The sequence below is a fragment of the Mya arenaria genome, chromosome 8 (genome assembly GCF_026914265.1).
Source record: "Mya arenaria isolate MELC-2E11 chromosome 8, ASM2691426v1".
Taxonomy (NCBI): Eukaryota; Metazoa; Mollusca; class Bivalvia; order Myida; family Myidae; genus Mya; species Mya arenaria.
The window spans coordinates 52847745-52870469 of record NC_069129.1 but is presented as its reverse complement, the minus strand read 5'-3'; the positions used below and the strand labels follow the sequence as shown (position 1 = coordinate 52870469).

The 22725-nt window shown below is 33.7% G+C and overlaps 2 protein-coding genes across 14 annotated transcripts in view; one reads left to right on the top strand and one right to left on the bottom strand.

Moving 5' to 3' along the window:
- The window catches only part of LOC128244766 (piezo-type mechanosensitive ion channel component 1-like), a 102372-nt gene that overhangs the window by 43466 nt on the left and 36181 nt on the right, over positions 1 to 22725 (bottom strand). For all 5 annotated transcript variants that reach the window (XM_052962831.1, XM_052962829.1, XM_052962830.1 and 2 more), the window contains 5 exons: positions 8081 to 8220; positions 7076 to 7224; positions 6776 to 6922; positions 4796 to 4893; positions 1751 to 1902 (listed from right to left, as the gene is read on the bottom strand). In XM_052962831.1, the coding sequence (XP_052818791.1) occupies positions 1751 to 1902; positions 4796 to 4893; positions 6776 to 6922; positions 7076 to 7224; positions 8081 to 8220 (686 nt within the window). The remainder of the gene's footprint in view (positions 1 to 1750; positions 1903 to 4795; positions 4894 to 6775; positions 6923 to 7075; positions 7225 to 8080; positions 8221 to 22725) is intronic.
- On the top strand, positions 11802 to 19922 carry LOC128244767 (uncharacterized). 9 transcript variants are annotated; one of them, XM_052962838.1, is made up of 4 exons: positions 11802 to 12196; positions 15289 to 15317; positions 17259 to 17340; positions 17839 to 19922. In XM_052962838.1, the coding sequence occupies exon 4, from the start codon at positions 17916 to 17918 to the stop codon at positions 19356 to 19358; it is 1443 nt and encodes a 480-aa protein (XP_052818798.1). In that variant the 5' UTR covers positions 11802 to 12196; positions 15289 to 15317; positions 17259 to 17340; positions 17839 to 17915; the 3' UTR covers positions 19359 to 19922. The 9 variants fall into 9 exon arrangements, with proteins under 9 accessions (XP_052818798.1, XP_052818795.1, XP_052818799.1 ...); XM_052962835.1 differs by having other exon boundaries at positions 17259 to 17690; XM_052962839.1 differs by lacking the exon at positions 15289 to 15317 and adding an exon at positions 12509 to 12595.

Below are 22725 nucleotides of genomic sequence, written 5' to 3'. Positions count from 1 at the left end.
ACGGTTGAGATTATACTGCCATACTCAAAGGTTGAAATTATACCCCCATAGTTTAAAGTTGAGATAATACTCCCATATTCAAAGGTTAAGATTATACTCCAAATCTCAATGGTAGAAATTATACTCCAATACTCAAAAGTTAAGATTACTGTTACTCCCATTCTCAAAGGTCGAGATTACACTCCCATACTCCAGGTTGAGATTAAACTCCCATACTCAAAAGTTGAGATTAATGTAACTCCCATTCTCAAAGGTTGAGATTATACTCCCATACTCAATAACTCAGATAATACTCCCATATTCAAAGGTTGAGATTATACTCCAATTCTCAAAGGTTGAAATTATACTACCATACTCAATAACTCAGATAATACTCCCATATTCAAAGGTTGAGATTATACTCCAATTCTCAAAGGTTGAAATCATACTCCCATACTCGAAAGTTGAAATAATACTCCCATACTCGAAAGTTGAGATTTTACTCCAATGCTCAATAACTCAGATAATACTCCCATACTCAAAGGTTGAGATTATACTCCCATACTCAAAAATTGAAATTATACTCCCAGACACGAAAGTTGAAATTATACTCCCATACATGAAAGTTGAAATTATACTCCCATACTCGAAAGCTGAAATTATACTTCATACTCGAAAGTTGAAATTTTACTCCCATACACGAAAGTTGAAATTATACTCCCATACTCAAGGTTGTGAATATACTCCCATACTCGAAGGTAGTGATTATACTCCCATACTTAAAAGTTGAAATTATACTCCCATACACGAAAGTTGAAATTATACTCCCATACTCGAAAGTTGAAATTATACTCCCATACTCAAGGTTGTGAATATACTCCCATACGTGAAGGTAGTGATTATACTCCCATACTCAAAAGTTGAGATTATACTCCCATAATCAAAGGTAATACTAATACTCCCATTCTCAATTGTTGTGATGATACTCCCACTTTTAAAGGTTTAGATTATAGACCCATTTTTAAAGGTTGAGATTATACTCCATTTTTAAAGGTTGAGATTATAGACCCATTTTTAAAGGTTGAGATTATACTCCATTTTTAAAGGTTGAGATTATACTCCATTTTTAAAGGTTGAGATTATACTCCATTTTTAAAGGTTGAGATTATACTCCATTTTTAAAGGTTGAGATTATACTCCATTTTTAAAGGTTGAGATTATACTCCATTTTTAAAGATTGAGATTATACTCCATTTTTAAAGGTTGAGATTATACTCCATTTTTAAGGTTGTGATTATACTCAATGTTTAAAGATTGTGTTTATACTCCCACACACAAAGATTGAGATGATACAGTGAGGCAACCTACATTAAGTTTTCGATTTATTTCCATTCTGAATAAAGTATTTTCATCAGACAAGACCTAGTTTAGGTAATTTCTATAATTAAAAGGTGATAACTTTTGAGTGACTGGAGCTAACATGTCAAAGATAAAGAGACCAAATATGGCTATGATTGGACAAAAGCTTCTAAAGTTATTGACCAAACAACAAACTGGATGCTGCCTGCCCATCGGTAGGCGGCATGTGAAATTATACTACATTCCTTTCTAGAAACAGGTGTATAAAAGATGTCAAGATGTAAACACTGTTCTAACAAAAGCATTATTCATTATTTTCATAATGAAACAAATCAGACTATGAAGAAAATCAGATTGATTTAATAAACAGCTTAGCCTTAAAGAACCTATATTTCACATTCCTATTCCCTACCTCATGTGTGCAGACCATGATGACCACAAAGGCAACAATTTTGAACACGTGTATCTCTGCCAGTCGCCATAGAAACCAGGTGATGACCTCCCATACATCGCCCACCTTCACCCAAGCTTTCTTCAGAGCTCGGGCAAAACGCTTACCAAATGCTGGAAAAGAAAAAGACAACTATACATGTACAGTCGAAAATCAAGTTTGAGCCAATCGGGAAATCGAGCCAAGCAATATCAACTTTATAATAAATGCTGCAAGTGAAGAACAAGGGATTGATTCATTATTGTGTGCAAACTAATTTCTTGTAATAACCTTTTGGTTAATATTGCATGTAGCTAGTCTTACATGAGAAACATATATATTCATTGAATCACTCCTGTATAGACAAAAGCTGCATTATAAATATTTTCAGTCATATTCTTTATCATTTAATCTTTTTTTTTCTATCTTATCGTTTACTTTACAAAAAAAGGACTTTGTTCAAAATATAACTATTTGCTTTGAATATCGATCAGTAAACAATGTAAAATACACAATTCTAAAAAAAGATTGTCAGCTTCAGGTTGATTAAATAAGTACTGACATAAAGATTGATTAAGAACTAAAATAACATTTTAATTTATCTTTAAAGCGTTAAAGTTGCACTCTCACAGATATACCATTCTCACAATTTTTTTATTTTTTGTCTTGGAAAAAGCAAATTTTTGCGTAAATATCTGCAAACCAATGATATATGATAGCTAACAAATAATCAGATCTAAGATTTTCATATTTCCGTACAAAAATTAATGTTTTATGGCTAAAAGCGTTTACTAACGGTTTGATAAAAATGCATAAAACATCAATTTTTGAACTTAAATATATAAATCTGCAATCTAATTTTTTGTCAGCAGTCTTATATAACTGGTTTCCATGGATTTTTCGCTAAAATTGGCTCGTTCCAAGACAAGAAATAAAAAAGTTGTCAAGACGTTCAATCTGTCAAAACGTTCAATCTGTGAGAGTGCAGCTTTAACGCTGCTTCATAACTTAAACTAGAAATTAGTTCAACTCCAACATTATAAAACCAAACTGTTTTCAACAAAAACTGTCTTTTGACTTACCAATGAGATAGAATGTCATCACTCTGTACATTTTGTTATGGGCTGTTTCAGTAGAAAATATAAGAAAAGCTACATTTCCCCTCAGGTTCATGTTTTTATACCAAAAAGATTCATACAGGTATTTATAATGGCCAAAAGCCAGAAATATCTCTTCAGCACCATGTTAGGATTTAAACTTAATACTTCTTGTCTAGAAAGTTTCATTTTTTATACTGCAAGTTCAAAACTCTTAACTTATTTCAAATTATGACTGCCCTTGATATTTGCCTACTTTGTTTAACCAAACTAGAGCTGTCACAGGAGTGACGAATACCCCCAAATGCCGCCTGGACAAAGGAATGGCAAACCATTCCTTTGAAAAGAGGCCATTACTCCAAGGTTACTGCACACTGCATCTTCTTTTATCATGCATGTATTGTTTTATTTAAATCTGTTGAGTAATTTAGAAGTTACACTGCTGACAAGAAAAACTAGCCTTTCATGAGTTATCGTCCGGAAACCGTTTTTCTATTTTTAGTAACAATGACCTTGACCTTGGCCCCACCAGCCCCAATATCAAACTTGACCTGTATCTTCTGATGTTACACCTGTGTACCAAAAATTATTCAAATCTGTCTAGCCTTTCATGAGTTATCGCCCGGAAACCATTTTTCTATTTTTAGTAACAGTGACCTTGACCTTGGCCTTACAAGCCCCAATATCGAACTTGACCTGTATCTTCTGATGTTACACCTGTGTACCAAAAATTGTTCAAATCTGTCAAGCCTTTCATGAGTTATCGTCCGGAAACCGTTTTTCTATTTTTAGTAACAATGACCTTGACCTTGGCCCCACCAGCCCCAATATCGAACTTGACCTGTATCTTCTGATGTTACACCTGTGTACCAAAAATTGTTCAAATCTGTCAAGCCTTTCATGAGTTATCGTCCGGAAACCGTTTTACTATTTTTAGTAACAGTGACCTTGTCCTTGGCCCCACCAGCCCCAATATCGAACTTGACCTGTATCTTCTGATGTTATACCTGTGTACCAAAAAGTTTTTAAATCTGTCTAGCCTTTCATGAGTTATCATCCGGAAACCATGAAAACCGACAGACCGACCGACCGACCGACAGACCGAACGACAGACAGACCGACCAACCGACCGACAAGCTCACTCCTATATACCCCCCCAAACTTCGTTTGTGGGGGTATAAAAATGTAGTTTATCCACGTTCATCTGCAGTGGTATCATGTGAACTAAGTCTCCTTTGGTTGATCAGCTAAAAATTTGAATATCAGGGTGGTTTGGCGTCATGTCAATTGTGAAGTCTCCAAGTCTATAGTATGATTGTGCTTCAAGCATCATTTTTATGAAGGTAAATCTAAGTTTCATTTCATTTCCATGCATGTACAATCTGTGCAAGGTATAACAAGCTGAGACCCTTTATGGCCCTAAGCCAGATATATCCCTTCCAGTGTATAGGTCTAATGGGATACTTATTTGGTAATGTACACTTTAAAACTTTTTGGGCCCTCAAATTTCCTTTTGGCGTAAATTAAGGCCCAAAGTTAATCATTATATGTGTACCACTGCCAAAATGTACTGTGTATTTATCATATTAAGATTGATTACTGTCATACAAAACCATAATGATCATTATGATAAAATAATAGACATTGCAACAGCTTGTCTTGTTTTGTAAAGCATGAACAACCGTTTAAAACGTAAGGTCCCCGAGCCCAATGATCATGATAAGAATAAGCCAAAGGACCATGCAAATTTATAATTCTGTCAACCGTGTTCAAAATTTGAATTACACATAGCTGGCCTTGTTGGAACAATTTCTTTAACTAACCGGTAGTATACGAACTCTGACAGTTGATCCAAATGTCTAAATTTAAAGATGGTTTCCTATTTTTTTAACAAAGTAAAAAACCTCCAAAAAGCTAACATGTTTCGTACATTTCTTCTCCTTAATATCAAGTGATCCCTCGTCGATTGTTGTTTGGGTGTCGGATGTCGGCACAGTTGGTGTGGTTGGTCCCTCCACAGGCATCCCCCTGAAATATCAACACGCTGGCTTAACACTTGGATATGTGTATTAACTGCCAATATAAAATATTAAACACAGCTATCTGACTCCTAAGTTTGACCCTGACATTAGAGTAACAGCCGTAAAATATAAATACTGATTGGCTTAAACCTGGCTCTAGTTTTAGTTGACTAGTATGCTTATTTCTTTTAGCATAATTGTGACAAAACCTGATAGCCTTTCCAATCTTGATTGCGTCCATTTTCTAGGTAGAGGCCAGCACTGAGCCTTGAGAAAGTTTTTACTGGTGGGAAGTGAACAACAACCTCTTGGGTGAGAGGCAGACTAGACCACTCAACCTTTTTGTTTTTTAAATATATATTCCATGTACATTTTTCACCATTTTAATAGTAAGCCTTGGAAATTCTTTACATATCACAGATACATTTAGTACATACATGACATATTCTCTAGTGCGTGATTTAAAAATATTTTTTTTATCTATCTCCCGATCTCCCAGAATGGGATGAATACCGTATTATAACATGCATAGGACACACTTTTTTACCCCCAATTTTCGTCTTAAAAATTGCCTGCGTCCTTTCTATGCTATTAGAATTTTATCTGGGTTTTTTCCACCCAAGTCCATTTCAGGTCGAAAATATTGGACCGGGCAAGAACGCGGTAATAGTAAGTATCTTTATCTGTCACCGAAGAGAACAACTGACATAGGTAAAATCACGCAGAAATATATTGAATGTTTACTTGAAATAAATGATTTATAAGAAATAAATTGAAAACAAACATGAGTGTTTACTTTTTTACAAAAGGGACGCTACTCACAAAAACTCGTGTGAGTCAGCACTTTAACTGGATTGAGTTATAACGGCAACGGAAAATCGGGAAAGGAGGTAAATATCAATTAATCGTTGTTCATGATTTTAATGTTTCGATATTTTACAAAACATTTTGTTGTATGTTACTGTTTTAAAAAATTAATAAAGGAATGTGCATAACGCAAAGTAGCATTATTGTCACTATCAAATCTTTTCAAATGTGCGAAGGTGTGAAAAACACCCGCTGTCTGTCATTAGAAAAACATCAATAAAACAAACTACTGCGATGGTAATACCGAATGGTTGTTTGTTTTTACTTGACCCGACATGCCTTCCGCTGGCAAGGCTAATTACCGACACGCATTAATTAGGCTGACATGCTTTAATCCGCCTTCAAGCCTTATCAAAACAATCATCAGTTTTGCTGCGATTGCAACGGTTGCAACGGTTGACTGTCGTTCAGAAGGCATGTTGGAACTATTGCAACGGTTTCAACAGTTGACTGTCAGTCAGAAGGCGTGTCGGGACTATTACGGCATTTGTATAAGTCTTATAATATGCGTGAATGTTCTCAAAATGTCAAGACTTATATCATTGTTAAGTATGCTAAATTACCGAAATACGACGATAATTATCGAAATACACAAGACAGTTATCAAAATATGCCTTATATACAATTTTTTGTTTGTTTTTTACTTCAATATATGTTATAAATACTTTACCAACCTCAATTTTTCGGCTCCGATTTTGACATTTTTCCGCTGCGTCCTATCTTATATATTAAGGGTTTTTACCCGTTTATTCAACTATTTTTTTGCCTGCGTCCTATCTATGCTAGCATCCTATACATGATATAATACGGTATCTCTTAGAATAAAAAAACCCCATAATTTGTTCATTTTAATTTTATCAAATGGTTGGTATTTTAATCTGATATCTGCAGATTCAACCCACCCCCTCAACCCACTAATCAAAACACTGGATAACAATGTTCTGAAAATTGACCTCTGAGGCTCTGAATCCAGAATTTTGACACTCCTGAGTCATTACTATAACAAGTTAAGTGTCACCTACTTATATCTGTCAAGGTCGCTGATGGCAAGGAAGGGCACATGGAAGTAGTGGACTTGTATAATGAGCAGGATGAGGAAAGTGGTCGGCGTAAGCAGACGAACAAACAAGCCTACAGTGTTGAATTGCTCCAGCCCTATGTCTGCCAACCTGCAAGTATTACACAAATATACAGTGTTCAAAGTGCTTAAGCCCTTTGTAGAGTTATATTTCTTTACAATGGTTGAACATTATTTAAGTACAATTTTTTTGCTTAGCATTTATTATAAAAATGACAGCATTTCAATCCCAATACTTGCTTACGTTTCATTAGGCAGTTTTGTGACGTCCCTCCAGGCCTTGGCGATGTTCTCAAACTGGTAGGTATACAGTATGATAAGCACAACCATACTGTACAGGATCACTACCCACCAGAATAGCTTCATTGTCAACCGCCAAAACCTGTATGCATACTGTGGAGACAAAACAAATACATGGTGTCATTAACCTGTGTCAAATGCATGTATTTGAATAGTATATCTGAAAGCCAAAAGATTCTTTGTGCTCTAGCTTCAAAATAAAGTAACTAGGCCAAAAAGGTGAGATCTGCTTTTACCTAAGGGGCATAATTTAGACAAACTTGGTAGAGGACCATCATATCATGCTACATAAAAAATATCAAAGGTCTGGGCCATATGGTTTGAGAAAAGAAGATTTTCAACATTTTCTTATATAAGTCTATAGAAAACTTGTGGCATCAAGAGCGGGGCAAGTTTTGACCCCAAGGGCATGATTTGACAAAAATTGATAGAGGACTACAATATGATGCTAAATATAAAAAAAACAATGGTCTGGGACTAGGGGTTTCAGACATGAAGATTTTCAAAGATTTTTATACAAGCTTATAGGAAACTTGTAAACCCCAGGGTGGGGTCAGTTTTGACCCCAGGGGCATATTTTGAACAACCTTGGTATAAGATAACTGGACAATTCGAGGGGTGAAAGCGAAAAGGTTCTAAGTGACATTAAATAAAGAAGCAGATAGAACCTTTTCGCTTTCACCCCTCGAATTGAACACACCAAATATCTTCCCTCTAGGCCTCATGATTTTTTGTCAAGAATTTTTTTAATAGGTTTTCCTCTAAGTTGCCATGGCAACCACAGTTCTGCACCGGACAGTGGGTCATGGGAAAAGCTCACCCTGAGCACTACATGCTTTGGTGAGCTAAAGACAAGCATTACTGTGCACTGGATTTCTTAAGTTAGCATTTTCCTTAAGTTAGCATTTCCAATGAAACTGCATGTGTAGTATAAAAAGTTCAAACCTACCTGGAAGGTAATGACAAACATGAGGAAGAGAATCATGTAGATGATTCTGTAGACAACCACCTCCTGTAATGAGATGACCAGCAGCATGGTGGCACACAGGAAGATCCAGTACTTGCACAGCATGCACCACACATATTGACCTAAAAATACAATGCAAGGGTCAAGGACACATTTAAGGTCAAGGTCAAAATAAGAAGTTAGTGAGTAAAGGCAAGGGAATAGTACATGTCAACAGATCATAATTAAGGTCAAGTTCAATTCGATAATTACTGTCAATAGGTCAAGGACTTATTAAATCATAAGTTAAAACAAATAGATCTTTGGTTTAATAATGATTTCAAGGTCATTAGTCAAAGTCATTATTTTAGTCAGTAGGTCAAGAACACACTGGATGTCAAAAAGGCCAAGGACATATTGAAGTTCAATGGGTTAAATGGCATATTGAAGGTTATTATCATGGCAATTACTAATTACTCAAGGTCATGATAAAAAAATGGACATGTACTCATAACACTAAAATGTCAAATTCAATGAAACTGGGTCAAAGTTTATGACATAATTCATTTTAATTGTATGTTGCAGTGAAGGTCACTTTTGAAATATTTTGTTCAGCTTGTAAAAGATAATGCAGTTCAATTTAAATAGGTCAAGTACAATATTAAATGTCAATAAAATGGGCCATCTGAATAAAACATATTGTAGGTCATGGTCAAAGAAAACAAGTTAATGGGTCAAGGATGTGATGAATGCCAACATCATAGGGTCAAGAACAAAATGGAGGTCATGGAGACAAGGTCAATACCTATTATTTCTTTCATACTTAAGGCAAGGCAAGGGAGAAGGCATTCAGGCAAGTTAGTCAAAGATTTGCTCATTGCCTCTACACAATCAAGAAGGCAGAAAAGCAGTTGTACAATGTCTCAGAATCAACAAGGGTCAACTTCATAGATAAAGTAAGCATCTTATCCAGGTCAAGGTCTTTACAATTTGAAAAAAATACATAATAAAATATAGAATTCTGTAGGGTTTTTTTTTATTATAAAAAAAATGCTTTCTCTAATAAATCAAAAGTCTAGGCAAAGCCATTCAATGTCATTACAATTAACATAAGCAAACTACATGTACTTAAAAAAAACAGGAATAAACAAGATGTTAGTAAATGTGTTATTGAAGTTAAAATACATGTTATAACAAGTGTATGTTATTGAAAAAGGACTTGATCGAAGATATCAATCGTAACTGAAGTATGTATGCCAGATTCCTCAACCACCCATAAATCTTACCTGAAAGGTACCATACAAAAATGTCATGTTCTTACAGTTACACCAGATGCATATCATTACATGATAAATTGCATGTTAAGTCCCTTATGAAGTGGGCTTAATAAAGTTCCTTGTAAACAAATGGCAACTCGAATGTGACATTCCCAAAAAAATCTAATCGAAAATTTCGTCAAACTTTTATGACAGGCAACGTTTAGGTTGAGGAATGATAAAAATACCCTTGATAACATCCCTGCTTTTGCATATTTTAGGGCATGTGTATCTATAAAGTCATAACAGGGGCCAATTACTCATAAAATACTTAAGTTGAATTTTCAACTTGGTGAAAACAAATATGCAAAATTGCAGAGATTATGAATTCAATTGATAAAAAGAAGAGTTGATTACAAATAAATGTCCAAAATGAAGAAAGTTTCGCTAAGTTAAAAAAAATACACTCAGATACTTTGTGAATATGGCCACTGAGGTACCTAAATGTATCTAGCTGTATGGAACCATGGTTGATACCAAAAACAACAACAAATATTGAAGAATATTTCCTTACCTTTAGTGTTACTTAGAACAAACTCCAACTGTCGTTGTATATCTTCGTGCTAGTATAGTTTTTCTGTTAGTTACTTAACTTAGAAACATGCAAAACCCTTTATCATCATTTCGTATCTTTCTGGAGGCTAACAGTCACTTAGTATGACAAATGTCACAACTAAATAAGTTTTCAGACAACAGTCTGATTTTGTTCAACAATTCCCCAAGAAAATTGTGAAGCAGTAACCCTCACCAGTCACCAGCTAGCTCATGTTTTGTAAAATTAATAAATTTAAACAGCAGTTCTACAATTATTAACCCAACCTCAAGTTAAAATCAAAACCATACCTACTATTTCTGTGTTGTCCATGTGACCTTGGCTACATACAAATATACTCTACAACATTCTGATCGGCCCTCGTTTATATCAACAAGAATACCACCACTAAATAATCAACCCAATAGGCCTTAGATATTTTTTCAGTTATTTTATAAAAAAAATTACAATGTGGGCCAAATGTTTAGAACTTTGTTAAAACTTAACAACATAATATTGTTTTGTTATTGCTGTAAACTGCTCTGAAATTTTAATGGTTAAACTATGTGGTCTGCAGAATTTGTAACATTAGCTTTGAGACAACAGCTACTGTTCCAGCTGCTCTTGTTTCATTTAAATAAATGTGCGCATCATCAACTATTTCACATTTAAAAGTGAACATCGATAGGCCATAAATCACAGTGTCAACTTTTACAAAGTGCTGAACAAGCAGCTCTTTTATAGTGATTTATATAAATACAAAACTGGCTTCAAAAACAAGTATGACTACAGAGCACCATATCCATAAATTGTTGACACTTATAACTTCTTGAAATTTTTAAATATAGTTTTAATAAATTGATGTATTAAAAGATCAATTTAATGCTTATCTTTTTACAGGATCTCATACAGCAAATGAATAACTGAGTGGAAAACATGCTTGTTGATATGACACAGGCCCCGACATTTCATACCGATCCAGATCATCGTGCTGCTGTCATACCCGTCCACGGAGTCAAGGCCTTGAGGGAACTCTGTTAGAAAATAACATACACCAATGCAAGTTAGGGGTTAGTTGTATGCAAACAAGAAGAAGAAAAGCAGTGCTCTTTTAAGGCCATGTTTTAAATAAAAGTTTGTTTGCAGTGACATAAGCCACTCACAAAGCGACAGCACCGAATGTGAAGCTAGTATAATATTTATATAATGCATTTAAGCACAATTTTTTTGCTAATTTTCATGCTTCCTTAAGAAAACACCCACTCGGATAGTCTATAAGAAAGCAAAAAAATCACCACCTTAAATGGGGAAAAAAAATAAAAATTTGATGAATGATATCCCTGTATTTGCAGGCTTAGTGCAAGACAGTTTCAGTTCTGTATCAAATTGATGGAGTTTACATCAGTTCTGCACTTAGCCTCAATACTATTTAAAAAAAAGTGCATGCTACGGATTTTCTTTTTTTAGTGTTTTTTTTTTTGTCTATTCTGAAGAAAAGTACCATTTTAAAATTTACTGGTTTTTCATTCGGCGCCATCTAAAGAATGCCCATTCTTAAATAGATTGTTAAAGCCCTGGACCCCCTCCCCCAAAAAAACCCCAAGCTATCTTCACAATTTATATTCCCTTATTGACATACAGACAAAAAAGGTCAACCGACTGATTTATCCACAATGTCAATCCCATATTCCCCACAATATATTTGAAGTAGGAGATAAGAAAAAAAATAACTCATTACAAACTACCCCATTAAGTGGTTGGGCCACTGCAAAAACTTCTTTTTAACAATGGCCTTAATTACTAAGGGAGTAAGTAGATTACTATAAAATTATTCGTATATATAAAGAATAAGAACAAAAGGTTTTAGCTGAAACAAGTGCAACCAAAAAGCGAATGCATTCACACTAAACAATATCACAATTTCTGCAACCAAGCCAACTACTAGTGACTACCCTTTCATTTCACGTAATAAAAATGTAGAGAAAACCAGAAATGCAGTATGCATTGGTAATACGAGTCCAACTTAAACAGGAGTTTCTTATTTCAGATTTTGTTTACATTTATGCATGAGTGCTTGGAGAAATGCATTGCAAAAGCTATTATGCTTTCATTGAATTTGACATGAATTATGGCAAAACCCCTCAGTTAAAGACTGGTAATGTCCAAGCTAACATAAGGCAAAGATAATTGCAATCGAACTAGAAAAAAGCAGTTGCGAAATGAACTGAATCCTGACTTTTATTTAGGATTTAAGATAAAAATGAATTAAAGGTCAGTAATAATGAATTTCTCTGCTTGTTATGTTGCTGTATTTGGTTGGTTTGTTTTGAATTGTTTGCATAATTTTATTTCCGGTATCTGTTAATAATCGGTCTTGAAAAACTGATATTTTTTTCCCATTTGAACATCATGTATACTTTTTATGAAATGATGATGATATACATAAATTATGCCAATCTTGTTATTTAAGGAAAAGTAAGAACATCATTAGTCCTTAGATGTACTTTTATTTCTCCTTACCCCCTGGATAATACTTCATCATTTAAAAGTAATCAATATATAATTTTTACCATTTCAAAATAGAGGATTCGTCGTCTGCTCGAGATATTTTTCATTTGGCGTAGGAATATTTGCGAGAACACATTGGTTGTTCGTGCAGGGGAATTTAAGGTATATGTTAAATGAATCTTAGTATTGATATTAATTCATTGTTGTATTTCTCTCTTTGTTAATCAATATTTGCTGCCAATAACAAGCCATGCTCCTTATAGGTGTTTTTGTTATTGCAATGTGAAATACAAGGTAGCCTGTGATGTCGGATAAATTTGTTGAAATATAGAAATGCTAAGTCAGTTCTTTGGTGTCCAGTATATTTGTTGAAATTCATCATTGTGAAGAAGTCTAACTTATGTTGTTTGGGATATATTGACTATTTTGATTAGGAATAAATTGTTACGATACTAGTGAGTAATTACCGTTTTTAGTAATTACTGTATCTATGACCCAGCGCTAGAGAGTCGTAACTCCATATTTACAACTGTGCTGTGCTCAGGGCCCTTGATTTATGGACTCAATCAATATCTATTAATTACCTTACATAAAATACACCAGGGCTAATATACCTCAACTTCTAAGAATGTTACCATAAAATTGAGGCGTGCATCTTCCGGTACATTATACCAAGGGAGGTCATTTTGGTAGAATTGGAATAGTATCATGATTTTAAATGGCACTGTTCATCAATCATTCAACCTTTATCAATTTCTTTAAATATAATGGTGCTAAAACATTTGTTTTAATATCGTGAGCTCATCCTTGAGTGCGATTCGGGCAATAATTTCGTGCTGTGTTAGTTGACTCTGCTGTTTTCTTACATCAAAGAGAAGTTTACTTTGTGGACTTTTTTCATGTTTATTATTGTCACATGTTTGCTACTAAGATCCATAATCATTAAAGGATGTCATTGTTAATAAAGAATCCAAATTATTTAACCCAGTCATCTCCTAGTTATGAAGAGTGCAGGGTTGTCATTATGTTTTTCACAAACCGATTTTTTTATAAATCTAACAGATCCGGCAAGGGGTCAAGGGGGCCGCCTAGGCCCCCTTGTTCGGTCCAGGTCGGGGGTTCAGGGGGGCGAATTTTAGACATTCCTGATGGTCTAAAACCTGTTTTCCTGAAAGCAAAATTGACTGTTTGGAAAACATTTATTCAGACTATTCTACCAAACTTATATCTCTAAATATACCTCTAAAAGTCCCCATCATCTGACTCAGATCCGATCCGCTAGACTAGTTTTGTTCCGTAACAGAAAACAAACACATTTTATTCAACAAAATGGACATTTCAAGCAGGCGCCATGCATCGATCGTAACTTAAAAAGAACAACAAACAATGTGTTTCCAATTTGCATTTTCGTTCTCACCGGTGTTTGTTGGAACCCAAAATCAAATAGACTTTTAAACTTTTTTGATTTCGGCTGCGCCATTGTGCATGTGTTGTTTGTTTTTTGTATCGCGGCACATCATTGGTCGCTCAAAACTGGAATAATCAATCAAACGCTGTGTTATTTTTTTCAAGCGTTAGTACTACAAGGAACGGTGTCGCTATACAGTGTTCATCGGCAATTAGTATGGCGATTTTCTTCGACTTTTTCGGCCATTTTTTTTCGATCTCAATTTTAAAATTCCTGAAAAAGCAACCGATTTTTTCACGATTTTAAACGATGGATTCGATCGGCAATCGGTTCATAATGACAACCCTGAGAGTGACATGCTTGATTTTCTGCAGAGACTGAATCAATTATCATGCAGGTCTGTAAGCCCATTGATTAAGTCACTTTCAAGAAAACCAGATATAACCGAACTGGTAACTTTAGTCAAGCGTGACTGTAAATAGCAGTAACCACCTCTACATTTTGTTACAAACTAGTTTAATAGATTTAACCTTGGAATAACTTGCCTTTCATTTAATACAAAACTATTATTCATAGCATGGTTTAAAATGAAAAAGATGTAAAAAGGTTGTCCCTGACCTAAAATACCAGGAGTTTTACCATGTCAACATGCATATGGAGATGTTACTTGAGCTGTATGTTTAAATATGCCATTGAATTATTTTTATTAGTGATGAATTTTATCAATAAATAATAACACGGATCTAATAAAATTTTGAATATATTATGTTTCAATTTTATCAATAAATAATTTCAATTTTATCAATAAATAATTTCAATTTTATCAATAAATAATTTCAATTTTATCAATAAATAATAACACAAAAGTTATTTCAAAATCCTGTATTGAAGGCACTAAAGAAATTCAAATGTTAATATTCAATGATATGTGTATGTACCCACAGGCAGCAGTTTCGTTGACAGGACCCACCCTATGGCCACCCCCCTCTAGAAAAAAAAATAGTATAAAAATGATTGGAACATGATCATTTATCATAAAAACATAATTATATAGTATCATAGTAAATATTGGGAACAATTCTTTTAGTGGAATTTTTGGTTGATATTTTTTTAAATATAGGGTGGGTCCTGTCAACGTAACTGCTGCCTGTGTATGTACCTTGCTTTTGTGAAGCTGCATTGAGGTAGCAATTTTTTGTATAAAATGATAGATGGATTATGTAATCTTCATTGGCTTTAAAATGCAATGTATAACATGCAATTTATGACCAAATTCCTACAAAGCTATGCTTTAAATACACCTAATAGCAACTTTTTATTTAAATAATCAAACAAGTATAAATATTTGTTTAACTGGGGATGTTTGTCAACACACACAGATCATCCAAATTATACACAAATTAAACTTGAAGTTTAAGGCCATCCTTAAAAACAATTTGATTTTCAGGGGACGAAACCAGATATTTACAGTGGGTTGTAAGTAGAAATTTACTTTTATGGACAGAGCAAAATTTTGACACCAAATTAAGGAACAGTGTACAATAAAACAAACAAGAGCCGTCGTAAGACAGCGCGCTCGACTACGCCGCTTTGACTTAGAATACAATTATGATGTAACAGGGATGTGATTGACCTGGCAGCTGGAGGGCTGAAACATTTTCGGCCTTGGGTTTATGGGGCGCTCTTGGGGTTAAAAGCGCACTGCTGTAGAATAAAAAATGGCTTTTTAGAAGCCCTTTTGAGAGCACCCCTGACTTTAAATTTGAAGCAAACTTGAATATTAACTTAAACAACTAAAAGCAACAAAATAAAAAAAATTCAGGTAAAAAAAATAAAATAATAAAAAATGTTGTTGTTTTTTTTTTGGGGGGGGGGGGGGGTCTCTAGGGCCATAAGATCCGCGGAATTTCACGAATCCGCGGACAAATCACATCCCTGCTGTAATAATATCAAATTTGGTCTCTTTATGTCAAACCTAACTAAAATTATTCAATACATATGGTGACTTTGATGCTGCCCTCCCACCAGCCCGCCCAAACAATGACGCAAGTCATTCAAATAACTTGATTTCCCATTATGAAAATGTGGTTAAGAATAAACAAATATGCCTTTCAAAGGAAATTTAAAAAATCAAAAAAAAATCAAGGGCCATAATTTGTATTTAGGCTTAAAACAGAGTTATGTTTCTTGATGTAAGATGGTCGTAAATAATTTTGAATTTTATTAAGTGCATTAAATGAATGGTATAGAAGTTTTTTTTATTAAAATCCAAACTTGCCAATAACTTTTACTTGCCTAAAACTTTAACCTAAGTCAATCAGGGGCCATAACTTGTATTAAGGATATGAAGTTATGTAACCTCATTGGGTGATGGTCCTGAACAATTGGATGAAGTATTAAGTCAATTGAATGAAGGGTATAGAAGTTATTAAACAATATCCCAACCTGCCCTAAAACTTAACCTAAGTTTCATAGTCAATCAGGGGCCATAATTTGTATAAAAGACAATATGGAGTTGTCTTACCTCATTATGTGATGGCTCTGAACCTCTGTGTGAAGTATTAAGTCAATTGAATGAATGGTAATGGAAATTTAAGTGAAAATCCCAACTTGCCCTAAAACTTTAACCTGCCCTAAAACTTTAACCTAAGTCAATCAGGAGCCATAACTTGTATTTAGGATAATATGGAGTTATGTAACCTCATTGTGTGATGGTCCTGAACAACTGTGTGAAGTATTAAGTCAATTGAACAAAGGATATAGAAGTTATTGATAAATATTCCAACTTGCCCTAAAACTTTAACCTAAGTTCCATAGTCAATTAGGGGCCATAATCTGTGTAAAGAATAATATGGAGTTATCTAACCTCATCATGTGATGGCCCTGAACAACTGCCTGAAGTATTAAGTCAATTGAATGTAGGGTATTGGACTTATAAGTGAAAATCCCAACTTGTCCGGTGCATATCCGATAAGGCTTGAAACTATAAGTTCTTTATTTCGACAAACATATCTAAAAGAAAATTATATATTATAGGTAATTATGGAATAATGGCAATAAACAGTTCAAGGTCGGGCGGAAAAAAATGGGGTTGGTCAAGGATTAGTGTGAAAGAAATAAAATAAAAAATATGCCTAAGTGGGTCGGACAACAGCTGCAAACAAACTGTTTTTAAAGACTGGCCTTATATATTTACTTTTTGTGAGGATTCATGACCATCTATTTGAAGAGATTTGGATTATTATACAGACCATTTTATCAGTGTAAGATATTATATATCTAAACTTTAACTAGAATTCCACACATTTAATAATTCACCTACTGGGAGTTTGGAAAATAATTAGCAATTATGAAGTGAAATTGGTCAAATTTTGACAATTCATGGACATATCTCCTATAATTTCATGTGGCTGTTAGTGAGATGAACTTGCAATTGGTCGGGACATTACACCAAAAAGGAGATGAACTTGCAATTGGTCGGAACATTACACCAAAAAACGTTTGTACCAAGTTTGGTTACGATTGGATGATTAATGGTTAAAGTTAAAGTAAAAAATGATCAATGACTCAGATAATGTGAAACTTCGATATGATATCTGCAAATAACACGGTCTGTGTACCCACTTTGATAACAGAGCAAACATAAAAAAAATTTTTATTAAAAATCACATTTGAGTAAATTCTACATATTGGATCTATTTGGGATCTTCTATTCATTAGAAAATACTTTAGGATTTCCTAAGTAAAATCGTTATGTGATCCATTTATATCTTGATGACATGACTACACTGTACGAAATGGCTAAATGAATGTTGATGAAAAAAAATAGGACACTGATAATATTGATGGGTAATCAGAAATAATTTTTTATCCTCTAATAAAATGAAACGTGGATAGTATTACTGAGATTAATGTTTCATGTGTTAAATTTCTCTTTGGTAATGATTTTCTCAACTTCCTATATTATAATGTAGTGTTTTGTCTTTTATTATTTCAGAAACCAAGCTATAAAACTTGTCACATGAAAGAGAAACCAACAGGTTCCTGTCATTTGCTACTCTTTATAGAAGGAAAATGAAATATTTTAATAAGATTTCTTCAAGATTCATCTTACTACAGTGTGTGATTTTCATCTTAATTTGCTACTGGATTTTCATATCTGACGGTGGGATTATCTTTAAAAATTCATCATCGCATGGAATTAAGGCAGAATATTTCGAAACAGTTGACAAAAAACACAGTGCCAATGGAAAAATTCTATTGTCAAGATTAAGTGAAAGTAATTTTCAAGCGGCAAAAAAACATTTTAGATATTTTACGGAGGATTTTAAAACTGAAAATGAACGTGTAAAAGGTTGGATGAAAGATGAAGTACAGTTATGTGGAGGACGGATTAAGATTTATGCTTCGGAGTATGGAATCGCAAGAGGTATCACAATGTTCCCGGGGAATCGTCCTAAAGTCAATCAACAGCCAAAAGGAGGGGAGGAGGTAAGAAAAGTTCTTGGGCAAGCAGAAGAATTGGAGACATATCAGTTTGGGTCAAACTTTTGGGTTTGCAACTTCAACAAAACTGAGAATTTCGGAAACACGGGAGATTTTTATTGGAACAATAAAATTACAATAAAAAGGCAACAAAGTCCATTAAACGTTTCAAAAAACACTGAAAAGAATTATGTTGTTGGTGTGAGAAGGCAGGATTATGCCAATCTGCATAACTGGGTACGGAACATTTACAATATATTTCTAATCATGGTTCATTTCAGGCTACAACCATCTGAAGTTTCAATCCTTTTTCTAGATGGGCATCCTTACACTCCACTTGACAATGCATGGGCAAAAATATTCAGTGAACCAGTCAGGGTAGGCCATCTTAGTGAACCAGTCTATTACGAAAACTTCATCTGGGGGTTCCAGGAGAATAAAGGTCTAATAACTGAGTTTGAGGCGGGAAATGTGCCATATTTGGAGGAATTCCGTTCATTTGTACTCTCAAGATTTGATATTCCACAACAAGATCATTTAGATTGCTCAAACTTGCAATTAACTTTAATACTTCGAAGAAATGCGATCTACCATCCAAGAAACGCTGAAGGAAAAGTTACACGAAAGATTTTCAATGAGGCCGAAATCGTCGAAACACTCCAAAAGACATTTCCAACAGCTAATGTTCAGGTCGTATTAATGGAAGCACTCCCAATGAAATCGCAAATTGAAATAAGCAGCAAGACAGATATATGGATCGGTATGCATGGGGCTGGCATGAGTCATGTGACATTCTTACCAAAACATGCCGCAGTTTTAGAACTGTTTCAAAAAGATTTCAAGGTGGAAAGGCCATGGTTTATTTGCTTCCAATCTATAACAAAATGGCGGGACATGAAATATGATACATGGGAAAACATGGACACAGAATTTGAAATGCCGAGTGACTTCACAGTTGTGCCCCCTGATGTTATTGCAAATAAGACAACGAATCTAGCCAATCAAATTTGTGACAACAATCTGATGAATTAGATTACCCCAGTATTATTTTAGGTAGTTTAGGTATTTTATTGCATTTTTTTTTTTTAGTTTATATTATATCTTATGCACATTATATTTTCTTGAATTTTACCATTATTTTTATTATTTTGAAATGTTATGGTTTTCTTGCATTTTTCATTTCTTTAATTAAATTCAAATATTATCTCCAAGTGACTGTATTTCTTGATTGATACCATCAATTTAAGGTACATATTTTGCAACAAATGTATAATGCAAAATATTTACTGACTGATACTATGTCAAGTTCTCAATTTGTATTCATGACTTCTCTTTTTGCATCTTTATATTATTTAAAAGTTTTATGATATATGTCAAATAAAATTAATGAATGATAAAGGAGAATTTTATCCATAACAGAGCTTAACTGTTAACCTGATTTTAGCTGAAATATGTGGAAAAAAAACAGAAGAGGGCCCTGTATACCTTACATTATAAATGATTACAAACCTGTAAGCCATGGGTATTTTGGAATCAATTATTTTTAAAGCTGCATGGTTCAAATGCTCTTGCTCATAGTCAACCCTTATAGTTATGAAAAGGTCGTATTGAGTACATTCACTAAATTTTGATAAATCACTATTTTAACGATTTCGCAAGTAAAACTTTCAATATGATTTGTGACACTCAAAAATTATTTATCTAAAATTCTTTATCTAACAATATTTTGGTTGTACGCTTTTAGATGACCACATTAATATAGTTAACATAAAGTACCAACAACTTGGGCATTGAGTGAACACAAATGCACTGCAACAATTGCCATACCTCATTACTCAGGGTCATAACTCAACAAAATTTCAATATTAAAGCTAAAGTTATTGGCTTTCTACACTTATTTGTGTTGAATTGACTCTGGTCACAGTTATCAATTATGTTCTAAGTTTCATTAAAATATCTTGACCATCATGATTTTTCCGACAATGGCTGTACTACTTAATTTATGGCAAAACTCTACTAGTAAATTTTTTCGTAACCCTTTGCATGCTGGGTAAATTGTCGTCTGCTCTAAAATGTCGTCTGGTTTATTCTAAATTTCTTTCAATTTACTTAAAACTTTGGGGATATATTGACTGAGTGGCAAACAGCTTGGAACCTGACCAGGCGCCGAGTTACTACTAGTAAATTTTTTCTTAAAAGAGCAGAAGAAGTAATATTTAAAAAAAATAAATTAGAAATTAGCCAAGCTACTCACTGGTTAAGGAAAATCTACATAATTAATGTTTTACACAAATTAAAGATGTTAGCTGTGCAATATTAAATACAGTTTTTACAGTGTGATCGTTAGTTTTTAATAGGGCCAATTTTTCAAAACTTTGTTAAAGTTTGCAACGGTGTAAAAGTCATCGTTGTTAACTATAAAATCTTTCCTGCTCTGAATGTTTACTTGATACAAATGTGATCTGCAGACTATCTATAACAAGATTTGAATCATTTTTTATTTAAATTTTTTAGTACATCATATGAGCCGCATCGCGCGATTTTGGGCCTTCGGACATATTTTTGCTATTACAATGTTTTAAGGTATTTGAATGCCATGTAATTTCAGAAAGATATTCTGAAATTTTCATGATGATATCTCTTAAATTGCGTAAGTACCGTGTTTACAAGTGAGATCATGTATTGCGCATTTTAAATACTAAATTTGACGTCATTCAAATGCCGTTGTAACGAAAGTGCATTATTCAAATGACGTGCAAAATTATTGTATCAATATTACAACTAGCTTATAATTTGAATTATTTTCTTATCACAGAATCTTTAAGGAACATAAATTAAGATAAAAATAATGAATCATTTTTGTTTTTTTAATACATTGGCCGTTTTAAACACAGACTATCAATCCAGTCAAAATATGTCAGGACAAAATCCATGGTTGCTATGAAAACATGAGTAAACCAATGGTCATTAATTATCGAGAAAATGATGCACCAGTGACAAACCTTAAAAAGAAAGAAGTCAGGAAGAAATTGATTTACATAGAAAAAATCATTATTTTGTCATTATTTTTGGCATTTTTTATTAATGATTATTTCATTTGTAATAATTATGTCCCAAGGCCCAAAATCTCGCGATGCAGCTCATATACTATTTCAAGTTTAAAAGTTAACAACAAATCGTTAATCACGTTGTTAACTTGAACAAAGTTCTGAATAATCAAGCCGTCTTGTGTACACTCTTTTTACCAATGAATGCTACAAAAAGTAAATGAAAACAATGTCAATGAACAGAATGAGAAAAAATATGTGGATTAACATTATAAAAGTTAAAATTCCACCAGAATGAAAACCTCTACTTTAGACGAACTCGCTCATATTTTTGGACCAAAAAATGACTTATTTTATCATTATTTTACTCTTTGATATCAAAATCATCCATAACAATTATAGAATAAAAAAGTGTTTTCATTTTAGAGGAGAACTGTGACCCACCCCGGTAAAGTCAGAAAAAAGTTAGGAAAACAGTCACCTTGAAATCACTTGGCAACCAGGACAAAAGTGATGCATATTTTGACCTTTAACAATACATTGATAACATCATGTGATAATGTTAATCAACCAATCACACAACAATGAATGGCTCATATAGATGTTATAAATGCTATGAAAATTGTGGTCTTTAAAGACGATATTTGAGCAAATATTAACATTAATTTTGCTAAAGGGTTCAAGCTTTTTGTATCTTTAGTTTTAACACTGCTAATATGATTTGCCTCACTTTATTTCTTCACTCAAAAAAGTGCATTTTACAAAAACATGAGCGAGTCCCTTTAAATTTAGGTTTTTCCATATTTTGCACATGCAAATATTCACACCCAGTTAAAATAATGATTGTAAATACATACTGCTGATAAGAAAGTTGTTGATAAACCTTCTTTGTTGGATTGTTACATTTCCGATTAAAAATGTTAAGGCTATTAAGTGTTGTCAAGGCACGATATTGATTGTACCTGTTTACATGGCTTTTTTTTTTAAAACTGGTACTAACAGTCTGGTGGAATTATCTTTCACGAACATCGATAACAAAAATGAAAAAAACAAGTAACCAAATGTCAGTCTCAAACACGGTCAATATCTAATTGTAATGAGTAACAAAATACACTTTTACCATCTGAAAGGGGAGAACAATATAATTATTCAGGTTAATATATTGAAATAAATGAAAACATATGATGGTTAAATCAATCTAGAGTATTAGCTCACAGGGGCGGATCCAGGATTTGACGTAAGAAGGGGCTTAACTTAAGGGTGTAACCTTTTGACTTGCCCCCCTTCCTAAGAAACATTTTTTGGTTTAAAGTGTTGGCAGGGGGTTTGGGGGTACTATCACATGAGTGTTT